At 33.9% G+C, this 19,171-nt stretch overlaps 2 protein-coding genes across 2 annotated transcripts; both read left to right on the top strand.

Annotated features, from left to right (window-relative positions):
• Positions 1-1,400: 1,400 nt before the first annotated feature.
• Positions 1,401-9,326, top strand: LOC125871358 (peptide chain release factor APG3, chloroplastic). Its single transcript, XM_049551945.1, has 15 exons — positions 1,401-1,618; positions 1,796-1,852; positions 2,548-2,628; positions 2,719-2,776; positions 2,927-3,030; positions 3,158-3,209; positions 4,067-4,116; positions 5,343-5,408; positions 5,506-5,670; positions 6,236-6,308; positions 6,411-6,543; positions 7,944-8,001; positions 8,577-8,624; positions 8,958-9,041; positions 9,139-9,326. Exons 1-15 carry the CDS (start codon positions 1,454-1,456, stop codon positions 9,205-9,207), a joined length of 1,263 nt encoding a protein of 420 aa, XP_049407902.1. The 5' UTR covers positions 1,401-1,453; the 3' UTR covers positions 9,208-9,326.
• A 1,535-nt stretch (positions 9,327-10,861) lies between these two features.
• LOC125871096 (uncharacterized) lies at positions 10,862-17,571 on the top strand. Its single transcript, XM_049551690.1, has 15 exons — positions 10,862-11,186; positions 11,282-11,354; positions 11,447-11,468; positions 11,549-11,627; positions 11,740-11,772; positions 12,569-12,717; positions 12,879-13,035; positions 13,569-13,809; positions 13,902-14,143; positions 14,880-15,143; positions 15,216-15,326; positions 16,087-16,311; positions 16,379-16,582; positions 16,674-16,850; positions 16,939-17,571. The coding sequence occupies exons 1-15, from the start codon at positions 10,878-10,880 to the stop codon at positions 17,122-17,124; spliced, it is 2,472 nt and encodes an 823-aa protein (XP_049407647.1). The 5' UTR covers positions 10,862-10,877; the 3' UTR covers positions 17,125-17,571.
• Positions 17,572-19,171: the final 1,600 nt, after the last annotated feature.

Genomic DNA, 19,171 nt, shown 5'->3' with positions numbered 1-19,171 from the left:
ATTTGACATTCAAACAAAAATATTGATAGTCACCTGATATTGTATTTAAGATTACAAGATATCATATAAATAAATTAAATCAAAATAAATATAAAAATAAGGCTACCATTTAATCACAGTAAAATTTATTTTTTTACATTTTTTTTAGAAAGTAAATTTCGAGGTCAACATCAGAGTCCTTGACTAGTAAAACACATTTTTCCCTTAAAATCTACTTTTCTCATAAATGTTCACTATTTAGAGAAGACTTTCCTGTTTGGACAATATTTTAGTGGTAGTTGAATCAATGAATTTGATATTGAATATTAATGCGCCATTTGACCATAGTAAACAATTTTATTTTATTTTATTTGAAATCTTGAATTTGTGGCTGGTTGTGTATTTTTTTTTCGAAGAATAGTTAGAATTTGAATTTATCTTTCTCTAGATGTGTTTTATATTTCTAATTTCTAAAAAGTAGTAAAATCATTTTATTTTAACTAATTGTCATAAAACATACAATTAAAATATTTTAAAAAGAATAATATCTTAAATAGATAATCACATAATATCATAAATTAGATCACATATACGAGTTACTACATGCTAGGTACTACTCATCTCAATCTCTTCGTCCTTTTGATTACTATTGTCAGGGGCGGAGGCACTTTCGGCAGAAAATTATACTGTTTATACATGATTAAACTTTTTTCTATGTATATATAGTAGATGTCGACTCCCTTTTGGCTTATTCATATGTCTACTTCTTAAAAATTTGAACCTCCTTAATAAAAATCTTGATTCTGCCATTGACATGTTCTATTTTGTCATGCTAGCACATCTCGTTGTCGACAAATGAGGTGAGGAGTTTAATCTGAATTATAGTCACCTTATCTTCCATGATACAATTGATAAATTGTGAGGATTTATTGATCACGAGTCTAACTATGATCGTCAGAAGTTGAATAGGAGGGTATCTCCTAGTAAGTCATCCATTTATTTGCTTGAAGGAACTTGATTACAAAAGTATGATTACGAGTAATATGTAACTCGTAGGAAGAGCTAATTGAAAAGGCCAATAGAAGAGAATTGTTATATATTATTTTTGAATCTCTTAGTGCAAAAATAAAATAATCATTATAAAAAAACATAAAATTAAAAATATATTTGTAAAATACTTGACTCATTTTTTAAACTCTACTCAAAAGTGATAAAGTTTTTGTCGTTTACTTATATACGTCTTGATAACTTGACGTGCCACATCCACACAAATCGTTCGTCTTCGAGAATCGAGCCCATCTATGTTTGGGACGTGGGCTACTGGGCTTTCTACTAGAAGTCTCTATGGGTCCAACCCGTTTCCATTTCCGGGTCGCTTCACTTCCCGGTTCTTCTCGCTCGTAAATACACAGGGACCTTGTTATCCATTCAAGTTTACAGAGCTGCAAAGTACCACGTCGGAGTTAAAAACACCATGAATACTCTAGCAAACTCCGGCTTCACCACTGCCGGAATCTCCACCGCTTGTTCCATTCAGTTGCCAGTACGACGCCGTTGCTCTGGACTTTCCAGTGGAGGATTAGCTTTTATTCGAGCTCCGCCGAACCGTAGTCCTCCTAGAAGAATCATCTGCATGGCGGTACGTATAATTGTTAGGAATATCTACCTCTTTTAGCTTGGAAGAGTTAGAATGAGTATAACACAAGGAATATTTCCTAAATTTTCGCCAATGTGTAAATTTAGGAATTCATTTTTTAGTGAATTTTTAAGCTTTTCTGATAGTAGTCATTTCTAATGTTGTTGTGGTATATTGCAGGAACCTTATCTAATTAAAAAACTCGATTCAGCTGAGAAAACGTGGAAAGAATTGTCGGTATGCCTCTTTCTGAATGTTAATGCTTTTTGAATTTCGAATAGTTCATTGTCTTCATTTTGAATTTCCAGTTGTGTTTACTATCCTTTCTGGATTTGCAAAATGTAAATTTAAGTGAAAATTGCTTCTACTTTAAAGGAAGAGGATTGTGATAGGTTGATGGGATGAATCTAATATTTGTTTAGATAAAAAAAAAATCATAATGGACCTAACTATTAGTCTTTGAAATCAAATATTCGGTCTGAACTGAGCGAAAAGGCTATAGAGGATTCATATTAGTCTGGTATTGAGGCACAGTTTCTTGATATATCTACTTGTATATTGATGGAGAGGCTAGGATAGAGAGGTTATGGGGAGGGTAGGAAGGATAGATAGACTGTTTCCGATCAACTCTCGGCTCGAAACAAAAGAGACGAATTCGAAGCATGGTAGCACAAAAATATGACAACAAAATAACAAGATACATGGCAAATGAAGCAACAAATTATATGATTTGAATACATATGTTAATTTATTCAAGCAGTTATGACAGAAAGATAAGGTGAATTAGGTTTTCGCAACATATAATTTGAGACAGGTTCATGTTTGGCTGGTTCAAAGTCTAAGCGTATATGAAGTGTTGCAAATTTCTAAATATTTCCTTTGTAATGTGGAATGTCCACGAATTACATTTAAAACTACTGAAGCACTTTCAGGTTAAGCTTGCTGATCCAGATGTGGTCTCAAATCCAAGTGAATATCAGAAGTTGGCGCAGTCAATGTCAGAGCTAGATGAAGTACCTCACTAAACTGTCATTTTATCTCCTTTTCTATTGTTGACAAGATACACTATATTTTATTCACTTTTGTTGCGTTTTTTGAGCTAGGTCGTATTAACATACAGGAAATACAAGGATTGTGAGAAGCAATTGGAAGAAGCAAAAGGTTATCATACACTTTTGTGGTAGTCCTAACATTTTCCTGATTTTTTTTTATGGCCACTTGCTAGCTCTCCCTCCATGATTTCATTATAATCTTTCTGTTTGTAGTAGTTTATTTATACATATATGTGACAACCTCTTCTATTCTTGGCAGCTTTAGCTAAAGAAGCTGGCACTGACGAGGACATGGCTGAGATGGTTGCTTCTGAAATTCAATCCTTGACAGAGCAAATCAAAGAGCTAGAGGAGAAGTTTAAGGTTATTACAGTGCTTCAATTAAAGTATTTTTATTTTACCTTTTTTATTTCGGTTTCCAGATAGTTCTCATAGTTAATGTTATATATGCATCTTTGTGGGATTATGTTGATATTCCTCATGATTGCAGTTAATGCTCCTTCCAAGTGACCCTCTTGATGCCAGGAATATAATGCTTGAAGGTATATTATTCTCTTACTTTGCCTTATTGTCTTGATTTGTTTGTAGAATTTTCTGCTCTGCAGTCTGTGTCTTAGTTTCAGATTCATGAACTCCAAGCAATAATTAAGTGATCCAGATAATAATAAAGTAGAATATTCATCAGAACTTAATGAGCAGATGTAAAAACCACAAGGCTTTTCTTGAGATATTTAGAAGTGAAACAAACGATAAGGTTACAGACTCTGTTACTCCATCTCACTAAAATTAATTGACCTTGACTGGTTTTCAAAGAGTTTAAGAGGAAAGTGTATCAATTCTGAGAAAGTGACAAAGTTAATGAAAAGATTCACATCAAAGTTGAGTTGATATAAATTAATACTATTTGTATTTTCTTAAATTGTTGGAAGAAAAAACTTCCCCAATATAAGAGATAGCTCATATTTTTGGTACGGGATAACATGGGAAGTAAGTCAATTGAAACATGACTGGGTACTGCATGCTTCATTGAGTATCCCTTTAAATGGCCACTTTTTTTTTTTCTTTTTTTTGAGAAAGATAACATAATGGCCACATTTAGTTTTACATTTATATTATTGCTGATTTGATGAAATCGAGCACAACATACATTGATAGAATCTAATTGTTTGCAAGTCCTCTAAAAGTTGTCTAGCTTATAAATCTTTGGATGTGGCATGATTACCACTAGCACATCAGTAGCTACAAATATTGAAACTTAAGGGTTAGCCAGCATGTGATGTGTGTCTGCTCTATGCTGCTTAATTTTGATTTCTGTCACTCCTAATTGTTAAGTTAAGATATCCTTTTCACAAAAAGCTTTAATTCTGGGTATAAGTGTCTTAACTCTTTTGTGTTGCAGTCAGGGCAGGTGCTGGTGGGGATGAGGCTGGAATTTGGGCTGGTGATCTTGTAGGTACATGTTCCTTTAGTCCTTCTGGATTCTTTTATATACTAGATACGTACGCCCGTGCCAGCACGGGCCCAACATATATCATTTATTTTGTTGTAATTTATGTGGCACAAATGAAATTTGGAGAGCCACTCAATTTTTTAATGTATATTTTCTTAAAAAATTAAGTTTTTAATTATCGTAACTTATAAAATTGACATAATTTGTAAATAATATGTTATTTTCTCTGTCCCAATTTATGTGGCATGAATCAAATTTGAAGAATTTTATTTGTGGTACTTTTAATTTTTTAAATTCAATGACATATGTTTTTTTACTAATAATATTAATGATCTAATATTAACATTAGAAATAAAAAAGTGATTTACAGATAAAAAATAGAGAAATAAAATAATTAAACATATTACATATTAAGTAGTACTTATTTGGTTTTTTTAAATATACATATTTACCTATGTAAATAAGGTTTTCTTAAATAATAATAATAATAATAATAATAATAATAATAATAATAATAATAATAGTAATAATAATAATAATAATAATAATAGTAATACTATTTTTAACTATATAAAACAAAATATTTTTGATGACATTTAAAAATTAAAATATTTTTATGTAAGATAGAAGATGGAATAACTAAAATATGAATCCGAAATATATTTACGTAATACAAAATATTTCTTTTTAATCAACACAAATAGTAAATTGACTGAATTAAAAAAAAAAAAGTGATGTTGTCTGGGCTCGATCTCAGGACCTTGTGCATGAAATGTCATGCTGCAACCAGTAAGCTAAGCAGGTAAATAAGAGGAAGAGCACACAGCTGAAGCACACATGTTGACAACCAGCTGTGTGCTCCAGCCTCTTCTATATAGTAGTAAAATCTGATACTTTTTCAGATACTAAAAAAAGAAAAGTTTAATCTCTGTTCATTCAACTCTTGGTACTTTTAACAGTGGCATGAGATAGACAGTACTATGTTGCCTTATAACATATGGCCTTTATGGGTCCAAAGTGCAATACCTTACAGCTAAGAAATAAATAAATGGGACTTTAAATACCTGGTCACCATTACATTCCACCAATCAATATAGAGTCCTTAAAGTGTTATTTCATCTGCTGAGCTATGACAGAAGTGGTCATTGCTTCCAATATCGTGAAATGAAGAACCCAGGTCTGATTGTTTGGCACACTTATTTCTTCTTTGCTTTGACATAATTAGGTGCGTATGTATGAGAAATACAGTGAACGGAACTCTTGGAAGTTTGCTCCAATCTCTTGCTCCGAGGTAAATATGCACTAAATTCTAATTGACATCTACTTTTTCATTTTCTAAAAACAAGTAATTTCTTCCTCTAATCTATTTAACATCATTTTTTTTCAAGGCTGAAAAAGGAGGATTCAAAACATATGTGATGGAGATCAAAGGCAACCGAGTCTATAGTAAATTGAAATATGAATCTGGTGTTCATCGAGTTCAACGTGTACCACTAACAGAAACTCAAGGCCGTGTTCACACTTCTACTGCAACCGTTGCTATCATGCCAGAGGTTAGTTATCCACATGTTCACTCAAAATTATCTCCTATTTAGTCTAGCTCAATATGACCATCTTTTTTAGTGAGAATATTGAAAACAACGTTGAACTTGGCGCAAATTATTAGTTTCGTCCCTGAACTATTGACAGCCTTAAACACCCCTAAGGTTAGCGAGAATTTAGGGGTGTATTTCACTCATAGTGCAATATCAAGGTGTATTTAAGTTCAATTAGTGAAGTAAAGGAGTGTATTTAAGGCAGTCAATAGTTCGGGGATGAAACTAATAATTTGTGCGGAGTTTAGGGGTGTTTTCAATATTTCTCTTTCTTTTTTTATGTAATTGTACTATCTGCAAGTTCATCCCAAATGTTGTAGCAATCACATAGCTTGCTGCATCATTTAAATCACCATGTACAGCTGAGTTGTTGTCGATCACCAGACTTCCAATTTTACCTAGAGTTTTCATTATGTTCTCTTTGATTGTTTTTCCCCAAGTATCCCTAGGTCTTTTCAGTTCCCTGTTGTTCTGCAGCTGTTATTTCTTTTGGTTTCATCCTTGATATATTTTATGGTTTCAGGCTGATGAAGTTGATGTGGAAATTGACCCGAAGGATATAGAACTAACAACAGCACGTTCTGGTGGTGCTGGAGGTACATGATGATTCAGCTTTTCATGTTCTACTATATTTCCCTATACATGAACTTCTTGTGCTTATTGACATGCATATATTAATGCATGATTATGCTATGCAGGGCAGAATGTTAACAAGGTGGAGACTGCAGTTGATCTTTACCATAAACCAACAGGAATTAGAATCTTTTGTACTGAAGAAAGGAGTCAGCTTAAAAACAAGAATCGTGCTTTCCAACTATTGAGAGCAAAATTGTAAGGGACATTGATTCATATATAAGTTTTTTGCTTAATGGAGTTACTGAACTTTATTATATAGAAATAAAAGATAAAAAACAGAATTGCTCAACTTAGATATGGATGAAATCAGTCCCATGGATTAGGTGAGAAGCCCTTGCTTGTAAGATGACCTCTTCTGAGAGCAACTAGATAGGCTTGCTTAAGAAAATGATATACTTACTGATGTGAACCTGAAGTACTGCTTTCTAGATCCTATAAAGAAAGTTTCTGGTGTTTGAACTGCCCACTATGTCTGGTCACAGAAACGGATCCAGAAATTAAATTTAAGGGGTTCAGCTTTTAAGATTTTCCACATTGAACCATTGTACAGTTAAAATTATGGGTTCAAGCCTAATATTTGTTGAGATTTTAGTAGGTTTTTACATATATATCTACACTCCATGTTGAAAGTTATGGGTTCAGGTGAACCTGTTGCCAAAAGGTTATATCCGCCCGTGTCTGGATCTTTACTTCAATTCTGCGGAATAGTTTTGTTTGCATGTCAAAAAAATTCACTGCTTAGAACACCTTCATTTGCTTGGTTAAGAGTGAAACAAACTTAAGTGATTGCCCATGTCAGATATGCTTTTCATTAAGCATGTGGTATGTGTTCTTCATATCTAGATAACCTTGCCATATAGAATAGTGTGAACTAAAGAAACCCACGTGATTAAGGAAGAATCTGTTAGTATTTGGCTATGTTCTTTGACAATGATAAGCCCATAGACTAGCTTTCAAGTTTCCAATGCATCAAACAATAAAGGTCTATCATGTTACCTGATTCAAAAAAAAACAAGAAAGGTCTGTTTAGCCTTTTATCCTTTAGGCATGGTTATGGTTTGACACTTCATTTGCTTTTATGGAAGTCCACAAGGCTATGTGATTTGGGGTTGTCAAAATTTTGGTCACTGGCTGATAGAGCCCGTGATCGATCAATCAAGACAATCACTGGAAGGAAACTTGTCCAAGAGCTGATGACCCCTCTGTGTCATCCCTTTTCTAGTTGATCTTCACCATTTGACAATTTCTATGATGGTCATATGCATATATGAATCCCTACATAATTTTACTTGCAATGAAATATGTCATTAGTTTCAGACTGCACTATCTGCTAGTGAACTAGAACCAAAATCTTATGGGTCCTAAAATTCGCCGGAATAATTGTCTAGGCTGAAGAGCCATGGACAATCTACATAGTTCCATGTATGTATCATCTTTATACATTGGTACATTCATGTTATTTCACTACTATAGTACTATGTATGCATTTTCTCTATTACTAACACAAGGTGATATTTATGTAAATTTTTACTATGTCCATAACTTCTGGAATTACTATTATCTGTGCATGGATATGACTTGTGACGTTCTTCCAGGTATGAGATTAAGGTGAGGGAGCAGCAGGAGTCAATAAGAAATCAGAGAAAATTACAGGTAAGATAACTAAACCTTCATATCATTGAACTAGCCTACTCAAAATGCAGTAGGAAGGGGATACTCAAATCAACATGGTTGGCACCATATTTTTTATATTTTCTTTTAAATGTCCTAATCTAAAATGATATCCATATGGAACATACCTATATGTTCCACAAGTTCAAGTAGCTTACATATATCTACCTGCTGATCATCTAATATATACCATCACTACTGCAAACCTTTCATATTGATAGTGTCTGTGACAGATAAGTAAATGTCGAGGAAATGGTTTAACACAACCTTTTAGAGTTTGAATGGAAGAAAATGACCCTGCAAAGATCTCTTACGTGTAAAAACAAAGAATTATAGGTAGATTTCGCATAAAACTGAATTGTAATGAGCCACAAAACCAATTGACCCGTATATGTTATAATTGTTTCTTGGGTTTACATAACATGACCAAGCTAATACAACATTTTTTACATGGTCAATTTTAAGCCTTGTGATCTGATAAATTTTCGTATTAGATTAAAAAGCATGAGGACAAGATATCTTGTTAATTTTCCTTATTAGACTCTTTATAATGACAGGTAGGTACTGGTGCTCGGTCAGAAAAAATTCGGACATACAACTACAAGGTAATTAAGCCATAATTCCTTGAACTGAAAAGTGTGTTATTCCCCAAAGAAACTTTTGGCATCCAATTAATGATTATGATGGTATAATATCCTACCACAATCTCAAACTGCAATTTTGGTTCATAGAAACAAGTACTTTCACTGAATATGAAAAACTGTAAACGTTGTGTTTTTCCTGATTATTGCTTAAAAAGTGATGGTACAAGTGAAGCATACTCATGGTTCTGCATTATTTTGAAATATTTTGACTGGTTCCTACGGTTCTCTTTTGGATTACCCACCCTCGTGCCCCATCTTTTCATCATTCTGATCTCTTTTCTCTGATGTTCACAGGACAATAGGGTCACTGATCATCGGCTAAAAATGAACTTTCCACTTGTGACGTTTCTTGAGGGTGACATCGAGACAGCTGTTCAGGTATGTTACTTTGCTAAGTAGCTATTTGGAACCCCTTAGGGGAGGGGATGGTAAGAATTCCCATTAAGACTGTCATGCTAATTTCATCTTTGTGCAGTCTTGTTCTACTTTGGAGCAACAAGAGTTACTGCAAGAACTTGCTGAATCTGCCAGTGCACCTGCTTGATAATTTGAGACCTTTGATTTCGCTAGAAGTTCTATTTTTTTTCCTTCGTGGAACACTTCTCACACAAATCCCGATGGGTCCTCAGATCAGCATTGTTTAAATGGACCGTAAGGATATCAGCACAAAAGAATGAGGAGATCTAGTGCTAACCAGGAGCTCTCTCAGATCCTTTTTTGGAACTTGGCTTCTAAATGTTACAGAACACTTCAACAAGAAGTACATTATTGAAAATCAATGTAATCCTTGTGCATAATTTCTTCATCAATATGAAAATCATTATATTGCTTGTGCATATTTCCCTCATTTTTAACGCTGATATTCTACGGATTTGTTTGTTGGTTTCTTCTTCTTTGCCTTTTGTTTCCCATCTGTTTTCTTTCGCGATTCAATCTGTAAGGCTAATGTTATGTTGTCGTGAGGCTTTGGTCATGCTGACTACTATAGGTTAGCTATTTCTAGCTTCTATACTAGACCTTCCACTTTGATGTAGTTTTCATTTGTATTGGTACTGAATAAACATATCAAACAAAGGCTAGCAGCGCTAGTCCTCCAGGCTGGGTAAAAAAAGGTTTAACTCTATTATTCCTCTACCCTGCTGCTTTTTTCCTTCTCTTTTTATCACTATTCCCACCTAGTTCCTCGGCTTTGGTTACTTGGCCCAGGATAGACCAACGGTTAGTAAGCAATGATCTAACGACCCTCTTATATAGGTTGGAGCTACCTTATTATTAGAGAATTTTTCCGCTATCTGACTAAGATAGACGCCTAAATTTAGTCTTCAAGACATTATATCTTGAGAAAACCGTAGAGTGCATTAGTCCCTTTAGCGATAGGGACGACTTTGTCATGTATCCCATCTATATGCAACAGGAGAGGAGATTTTTACAATTAAATCTATAGTTTTAATTTATCTATGACCGATGCTTACTTGATTTTCATTTTTGTTTTATCATACTTATTAAAAGAATGCACTTTGAAATCAAACATACCCAAGTCGAATTGGCTAATAGTTGACAATCATTTGAAAGCAAATAAATTTACCACATACCATTGATATTCGGTAATGAGACAAATGGTGAGAAAGATGATATGAATGCTCCCGTAATTGATTATCATCACAAAGTTAATGATATTGAGTTAATTTAAATTTAATATGTAATCAATCCTTAAACTTATTACGAATATTCCATTACACGCTTGAACTAAACTTTATTTTAACTAAACACCTCAACTTTTAATGAAGTGTTTCAATTAGATTACATACTCAACTTTCAAATTACTCTTCCGTCCCAATTTATGTGCTACTTTTTAGATTTTGAGATTCAAATAAGTTTATTTTTTATTTTGAATTGTTAATAGTTGTGACTTCTAGTACTTTTGACTTAGTTAATAAACGTATAAATTTTATCTCAAAAAAATTAAAAATTCCATAAGCTAAATCTCGATCAAACTTAAGTTTTTTACTCTCAAAAAAACAAAAAATATCTAAATTGAATAAATTTTCAATCAAACTTAAACCCGACTCTAAAAAAACAAAAAACGTCTGGATATCGAGCAACAGTGGCACCGTATAGCCGCAGTTTTCTTCAGCAGCTGCAACGTGTCGAACTCTCTAGTCAATCATCATCATCATCATCATCAGTGAATCCAACACTCGTCAAATCCTCCAAATGGCATGGAGGTTCGCACCATTTCTTCAACCTTCTCTTCTCACTATAAATATAAACCCCCAATTTTCCACCATTTTTGCTTCTGCAAAATCATCTTCTATGCTCAATAAACTCCTAATTTCTTCATCATCTTCCTCATTTCGGTACTTGTGTAAATCCACTAAGCCCTTTCTTCGTCAACCCATCCGTGTTCTTCCCATGGCTGAACAGCAATCATCATCAATCAGTACTTCTTCACAGACCCATAAACATACCAATCGTCTCGCTTCTGAACATAGTCCTTACCTTCTTCAGCACGCTCATAATCCGGTACTAATTGGATTATTTTGAACAAAAATAGTTGAAATTGTTGATAGAATAGAAAATTTTATGCACTGATTTTTACTTTGTTTCATTGTGGGAAGGTTGATTGGTATCCATGGGGTGAGGAAGCGTTTGCTGAAGCTCGTAAAAGAGATGTCCCAATCTTCTTATCAAGTCAGTGACTTTTTGTGTTTCGCTATATTAATGTTGGATTTATTTCAGTAATATTGACATCTTTTATCTTCCATGTTGTGTTTGGTTTGAAGTTGGTTACAGTACATGTCATTGGTGAGTTTTTTCGATTTTTTTACTTGGAAAGGTGCAAGAAATTAGTATAGTGGAAGACTAATGCTTTATTCATTGATAAGGTGTCATGTTATGGAAGTTGAATCTTTTGAAGATGAAGAGGTAGCCAAATTGCTAAATGATTGGTTCGTTAGCATTAAGGTGAATTTGAAAGTTTTGTTCATGCTAATTACAGCTTGAGCTACATATATTTGGTTATCTGAATATTTGGAGAATAATAGACATTTTGTTACCTTTACTTGTATGTGGACAGGTTGATAGAGAGGAGCGTCCAGATGTTGATAAGGTAGAATTTTTTTTACTGAATCAATGCTCAAATCGCATTTATAATTGATTCTCTTTTGAACTTGTTTCTTGGATTAAATCAAAATCATTCCAGTTGAACTTGCATTGCTATTATATCTTCATGTAGGGATAGCTTTCTAAACTATTTTGCATTCCCAACATTTTTCATCTCTTTTCTCTTTTCTATTTCTTTGGATTCACTTATTTAGATGTTCTTTCGAGTTTTAGCTAATCTTCTCTTTTGTTTAAGCTGTTGAAAGCTAGATCCATATGAGGTGTATAATGCATAGCTAATAATATCAGTCACTATTTAAATGAGTAAACAAATAAAATCCCTTTAGTGGCCAAAGAAGGGTTACTATGAATCTTTTTCATGTACCCACACAACTAGCTAAGACCTCCCAGGTACGAAGAGTCCTCTCACTACCAACTAGTAGACATCAGCTTGCGAGGTCTTTCCAGTATCAAGAATGAGGAAGAAACAAACAAATGGAAACAATAACTATATATGGCTCTTGGCCCTATATGATTACATGTGTGTTTATTGGGTTATGCTCAGTTTTGCCCTTGGTTATTTTCGGTAATCCTCATTGATAGTAAACATGCTCTTTGGAAATAACTTGCTGCAATCACTTTCTTGGTCATCTGATGTGCAAACCGTGAAAGCATGAGTTTTTGCAACGTGATTAGACTGGCATTTTATTGACTAAGCTTGATTCCTCGGTGATTATTTGTTTTTCGATTTGCCAATAGTGATGCTATCTGCGTTGAGTAGCTCAATTTTGATTCTCTCTCAGGTGTACATGACATATGTGCAAGCTTTATATGGTGGTGGTGGCTGGCCACTAAGTGCCTTCCTTTCACCTGATTTGAAGCCCTTGATGGGTGGGACTTATTTTCCTCCAGAAGACAAATATGGAAGGCCGGGATTTAAAACTATACTTAGGTGTGTTCATTCTGCACTTTCAGATTAAGTGGTTCAACATAAACTTCTGCTCAACTATAAGTATGAATGGCATTTTTCTTAAGCTCAATTGCTGTCGAGCAGCATCAATGTTCAATTCAAACTTCTGAGAATATTCCTGTGTACTTCATCATCATGCTTAGGAAAGTGAAGGAAGCGTGGAATAGCAAGAGAGATACGCTTATCCAGAGTGGGGCGTTTGCAATAGAACAATTATCAGAAGCCTTGGCAGCAACTTCAACATCAAATAAGCTCTCAGATGAGGTTCCGCAAACCGCACTGCGTAAATGTGCTGATCATGTAAGATTTTCTGAAAATCTGTTGTTGAGTTTTCTTTGCATGTGGTGGCAACCTGGCTATTTGGAGTTAGAGCATGTTTGGATTGGCTTATTTAAGTGCTTTAAGCCTAAATAGCGTTTAAGCACTTTTGGAGTGTTTGGGTAAATTAAAAAGGTGCTTAGAAGCACTTGATTTTAAGCTAGAATGATAAAAATAAGCCAAAAGCTAAAAGCCAATCCCGACAGGCTCTTAGTTATGAGAAGAACCACATTTGATGCTTGAGAGAGACCTTTTACCTTCTCCTGTCTTTTCTCTATTACTGCTATCCCTATCTTTTAAACTACTTCAGAATTCTTCAGATTACTCACGATAAATATTGCCCTTTTCTCTGTGGTAGTTAATCCTCAGTGTGGTAAGTCTCTCACTGACTTGATCATATGACATCTTTGCATGTTCCTGAAATTTGACCATCTGAATGCTAGTCTTAAGGATTTAATTATCTCGGTTCTCAAAATATGTGTTGTTGTTAATGATGGTCTAACTTCCTGCTACAGCTAGCAGAAAGCTATGATTCAAAATATGGTGGTTTTGGTTCTGCACCCAAGTTTCCCAGGCCAGTTGAGATGCAGCTGATGCTTTACAACTCAAAGAGGTCTGGAGAGACTGGAAACTCAGGTGAAGCCAAGAATGCTCTAAAAATGGTCTTATTCACTTTAGAATGCATGGCGAGGGGTGGTATCCATGATCATGTTGGCGGTGGTTTTCACAGATACAGTGTAGATGAATGCTGGCATGGTGAGCTAAATTGTTATGTATGTGTTCTGATATCAATTTTAAATCCAATTTTGTTGTTCAATTTATGAGTGTTCCTTTCCTGCTTCTTGCAGTTCCACATTTCGAGAAAATGTTATATGATCAAGGTCAACTTGTTAATGTCTATTTGGATGCCTTTAGTATCACAAAGGATGTGTATTATTCAAGTTTGTCTCGTGATATACTTGACTACCTGAGAAGGGATATGATTGGTCCAAGTGGTGAAATATATTCGGCTGAAGATGCTGATAGTTATGAATCTGAAGGTGCCTCACGGAAAAAGGAGGGTGCTTTCTATGTCTGGACTAGTACTGAGGTACTTATGACTTCTAATTGTTTTTACCAACAATTTTTTGAGAACTAGTATCCTTTCTTGTTTTGTTGTTTAAATTTCGGGTATTCGCACATGTATAAATCATTGTTGGCTGATCATCTTCTTGACTATATATATGGAATAGTTGACCTCCAGCTAGTCAGCTTGACTCAAGAAACAGGAACATTAAATTGTGAACTTAGAATCTGTGTTGTTCAATGAATTTGATTATTCTATAGAAATTTATACGCATTGATCTATAATAGATTATCCGTGGGAAGTGTGTAAAATAAAATGCCATGGAAGGTCAACAACCCAGCCTACTTGTAAGTTGGAGACTGGGCACATCCAATTTATATGCAAGGTCAGCTATATCTACATTTGCAGTGATCCTTCTTTTGAATCAGATTACAAATTATGTAATTCTACCAAGTAGCTCTTCTCGCCAAATAGGTTGCATAAATCCTGTTTATTCTCAACTGCTGTCATGGAAGGTGTCATTACTTCAAAAAGAGTCCAGTCGTCAGACATGCTAAACAGTTGGATCAATGCTTAGCCCAATCTACATATAGGAAGACAGTTTTTAACAGAAATATAGTCTTGTAGGACATGGTTCCTTGCAGTTTAAAAAGTAAAATAAGGAAACGGAAGACCTACCAAGAGAACTATTTGTGTGCCACAATTTTCTGCCAATGTTGAGCTTGAGTGCTTACTTTGACTTGGTTCCATCTTTCTGAAGGTTGACAACATAGTAGGCGAGCATGCAACACTCGTCAAGGATCACTACTATATAAAACCCTCGGGTAATTGTGATCTTTCAAGAAAGAGTGATCCACATAATGAATTCAAGGACAAAAACGTGCTAATAGAAAGAAGTGGTACCTCTGCAATGGCATCAAAACATGCTTTGCCTGTTGAGGAGTATCTTGATATCCTAGGGAATGCTCGCCGAAAACTTTTTGATGTGAGGTCGAAACGTCCCCGACCGCATCTGGATGATAAGGTATATTATTTTTAAGCAAGTGTGTATTTTATTTTCATTAGGTTTAGTGTGATGAGTTATCTATTCTTGTAGGTTATTGTATCATGGAATGGACTAGTGATTTCATCTCTGGCCAGGGCGTCAAAAATCCTGAAGGGAGAACCAGAGGGAACAAGATTCTACTTTCCAGTGACTGGCACCAATGTAAGATTTCAGAGCCACCTTTAAGTTTAAGAGATAGGTTAGTCTGATAAATCTGTGACACTTGTTTAGTCTCAGAAGACGTGGAAAATTGTAGACTGGTGGTGGTATTTTTTTGTTAAAAGCTCTTAATTTCAGTATGTTTAATGAAATACAGATCCTCATTGTCCTCCAACTCTGTGCATCTTAAACCAAAATCTGCGTCACTGGATTCAGAGGCATATTCATGATTTATAGATAATGGGTGCACTATTACAAAAAGGTGGATCTAAGACATAAATTTGATCGGTTAGATTCTTTTTACTGAAAACCATTAAAATTTTAAAATCATAGGTCCAAAATTAATTTTTATTTATCCAAACTAGTTACAAAATCTTAGAAAGAAAACTAAAACAAGATACATAAAAGATTTAAATTTCTAACCTCACCTAGAGAGGTGCACCCAATCATCATCGTACTACATTATATGATACTTCGAGTCTAGGTTCACGCATCTATATTTAAATATTTTAAAAAAATATAACACTACTATATATGATTTCGGGAGGGGACCATGGGTTCCCGTGAACCCGGTGACCCCCTCCTGTATACGCCGCTGACTGGATTTCTCTATGTCCTTTAGTTAACTTTTGTTGGTTACAAAGTCTCATTATTGCAAAGTATCTTGGCTACACGTTTAGTCAACTGGACGTCCTAGATTAAGTATTGTTGGTGGCAGTTACTTTTCTGTTGTCTGCTTAATTATTTTTCTTGTTATGTTCAGCCCAAGGAGTACATGGATGTCGCTGAGAAAGCAACATATTTTATTAGGAAACACCTTTATAATGAACAGACACGCAGGCTGCAGCATAGCTTCAGGAATGGTCCCTCGAAAGCACCTGGATTTCTAGATGATTATGCATTTTTTATAGCAGGTCTACTGGATCTTTATGAATTCGGCGGTTCAGTCTTCTGGTTGGGTTGGGCACTCGAACTTCAGGAGATACAGGTAAGGAAAATTTAGGATCTTCTGGTGAATGGGACAAGTTCTTATTACTGTGAACTATTTCTTGCAGGATGAGTTATTTCTCGACAAAACCGGAGGAGGTTACTTTAACACAACTGGTGAAGATCCTTCTGTTCTTCTACGTGTGAAAGAAGATCATGATGGGGCTGAGCCTTCAGGGAATTCCGTTTCTGTGATTAATCTAGTGAGATTGGCCTCTATGGTTGCTGGTGAAAAATCAAAACTTTACAGAGAGACCGCAGAACATGTCCTGGTACGCCTATTGCCTTGAACTTTCTGCATCTTAATTGACTATATAATCCATATATTGTTCCCAGTAGATTTTTAACCTTTGCGCTTAATAGGCGGTTTTTGAGAAGAGATTGAAAGATGCAGCTGTTGCTGTGCCACTGATGTGCTGTGCAGCAGATATGCTGGCTATTCCGTCCAGAAAGCAAGTAGTTATAGTCGGAGTAAAGTCTTCTGAGGAGTTTGAAAACATGGTTACTGCTGCTCATGCAGTATATGATCCTAACAAGACGGTAAGTACTTTGCTTGCAGTAGCTATACCGTTCATATCACATTGTACAACTATGGATTTCGCGTCTGACTAGTACTGATTCTGAATAGGTGATTCACATTGACCCCGCGGATGCAGAAGAGGTAGCATTTTGGGAAGAAACTAATGGAAATATTGCTCTGATGGCGAAAAGCAATGCTGCTGCGGACAAAGTGATAGCCCTTGATTGCCAAAACTTCACATGTAGTCCTCCAGTCAGTGATCCAAAAGCTCTTGAATCGTTGCTCTCGCAGTAGATAAATTCCAAAAGTAGTTCAAGAGTGTGTACATAAAGTGGCGAAAAACAAACTGGAGAGACGGAGATCCGTCGTTGGTTATGTGTTGCAATAAGTCTCTTGCTATGGTGGTTATGAGTTCTTGTGGATCAACTGATCACTATACTGCAGTTCATTAGTTCAAAGCAATGTAGATGAAAACTAGAAATAAAGGTCACTTGTGAGTTTTAATGAATGTTTACACTTGTATAGTTAGGTCAATCCTGGTGTTGGAGAATATTAAGCTTATTATTTAACATTAACAGTTGGAATAAATGCAAAAGGTTGTGTTTATTTTGTAGTTTCCCTTTATCTAAGGGGTTGGTTAGCGGATAAGTTATTCATGTATTAAATTTTGTATAAATTATATCATGTTTTGTAACTTTTTTTTTCACTATGTATAAGATAAATTTGATGTTTGGTTTGTAATTTAGGAATCTGTATAATTAATTAACTAATAACATATATCGGTTAGGAGTCCATTTATCTATTATTTTATATATGATAAAAGCTAGAATAATTAATTTATGAATAATAAATCATGTATAATTAATTTTGATTTGATATAAAATAATACATAGATTTTTTCAAGCTAAGCGAATATTATTGATTTACTTTTATGATATTGCAGTTTATGTAGAGTACAATAATTTGTTATAATTTTGTCTTCTTACCATTTTTGGGTCCTTCAATGCTTTTTACTGTTTGGCATATCTTAATTTCAGCAGGCAGAATTTATCAAACACAAAACTCGTGTGTTTAGATTCTCTTTCATATCTTAGCTACTTTTTGCTGCAATGCCAGCCTCCTCACTTTAAAACATTATCCAATGGTTCCATTGTCCTCCTTTCGTCCATTTTTACTCGTTTATTATATTATAGTAATAATAATATATTTAATATAGTTTCACATAGCAAAATTTAATAAATACTATTTTCTCATTTTAATTTACGTGATAATATTTAATTTGACATATTTTCTTTCTAAAAAAAGAAGATTTTTAAGGTGTGTTGTCTAAGACACTTCTTGATCATTTGGCTGATCATAAGTCGTTTCATTAAATATAAAAAAATAATTTTAAAGCTATATTATTTTTTAATTATAGTAATATGTTATTCTTTTTGTAAAGGACTAAAAATAAAAGTATATCATATAGGATAAATGGAGTATTAATTTTCCAACATTTAGAATTTAGATGACTTATAAATATTTAAAGATGATACAGTAAAATTATCATTATATTTATGGTTTCTTAAAAGGTATATCTAGTCAAACATGAACATAGATATGGACATGGAAAGTACTTCATTTGCTACTTTTTACTTTTAAATATATTTAAATATTGTGTTATTTAAACAAATTTTAGAAAGAATTGATTATTATTATTTTATTTTATTATTATAATGATATCCTAAACTATTCAGAATATGAATAGTCAAATTTAAATTTCAAAATATTCATAATAAATAAATATTTATTACATAATACCTTTTTAAGTACAAAATACAAATTAGACATTTAAAATTTTTTAAAAGGAAGTACAATAGAACTGCCTTTAAGTTCCCAATCAAACATAAGTTAAAAAAACATTTGCACACACAAAAAAACAAAAAAAGTTATAGTGTACTAGTAAATGCTCATCAAATCTTAATTAGAGATTCCGAAATGCACTGTATGCACAATGATATATCAAACTACATAAATAAGTTGACCAAGGGTGTGTTTGGTAGGAATGGAAAATGTTTTTCAATTTTCTTATGTTTGATTGGATTAAATATTTGGAAAATGTTTTTCAAATCATCTTATTTTTCTTAAATTTAAGGAAAATGACTTCCCTTCAAAAATTAAGGAAAACATTTTCTAAAACTTTCCTCCAACTTTAAATTATAATTTTTTTGTTGAAAAAATAAATTTAAAGCTTATTTTTACCCTATCCTCACCCCGACCCCCTACCCCCCTCCCAAAAAAAGATTATTTAAAGTTTGTTTTTAAAAAAATATTTCCAATTTCCAATTTTTATTTTCACCCC

The sequence above is a fragment of the Solanum stenotomum genome, chromosome 7, assembly GCF_019186545.1.
Source record: "Solanum stenotomum isolate F172 chromosome 7, ASM1918654v1, whole genome shotgun sequence".
NCBI classification, from domain to species: domain Eukaryota; kingdom Viridiplantae; phylum Streptophyta; class Magnoliopsida; order Solanales; family Solanaceae; genus Solanum; species Solanum stenotomum.
Note: the sequence above shows the minus strand (reverse complement) of the source record. Positions and strands in the feature narration are given on the sequence as shown.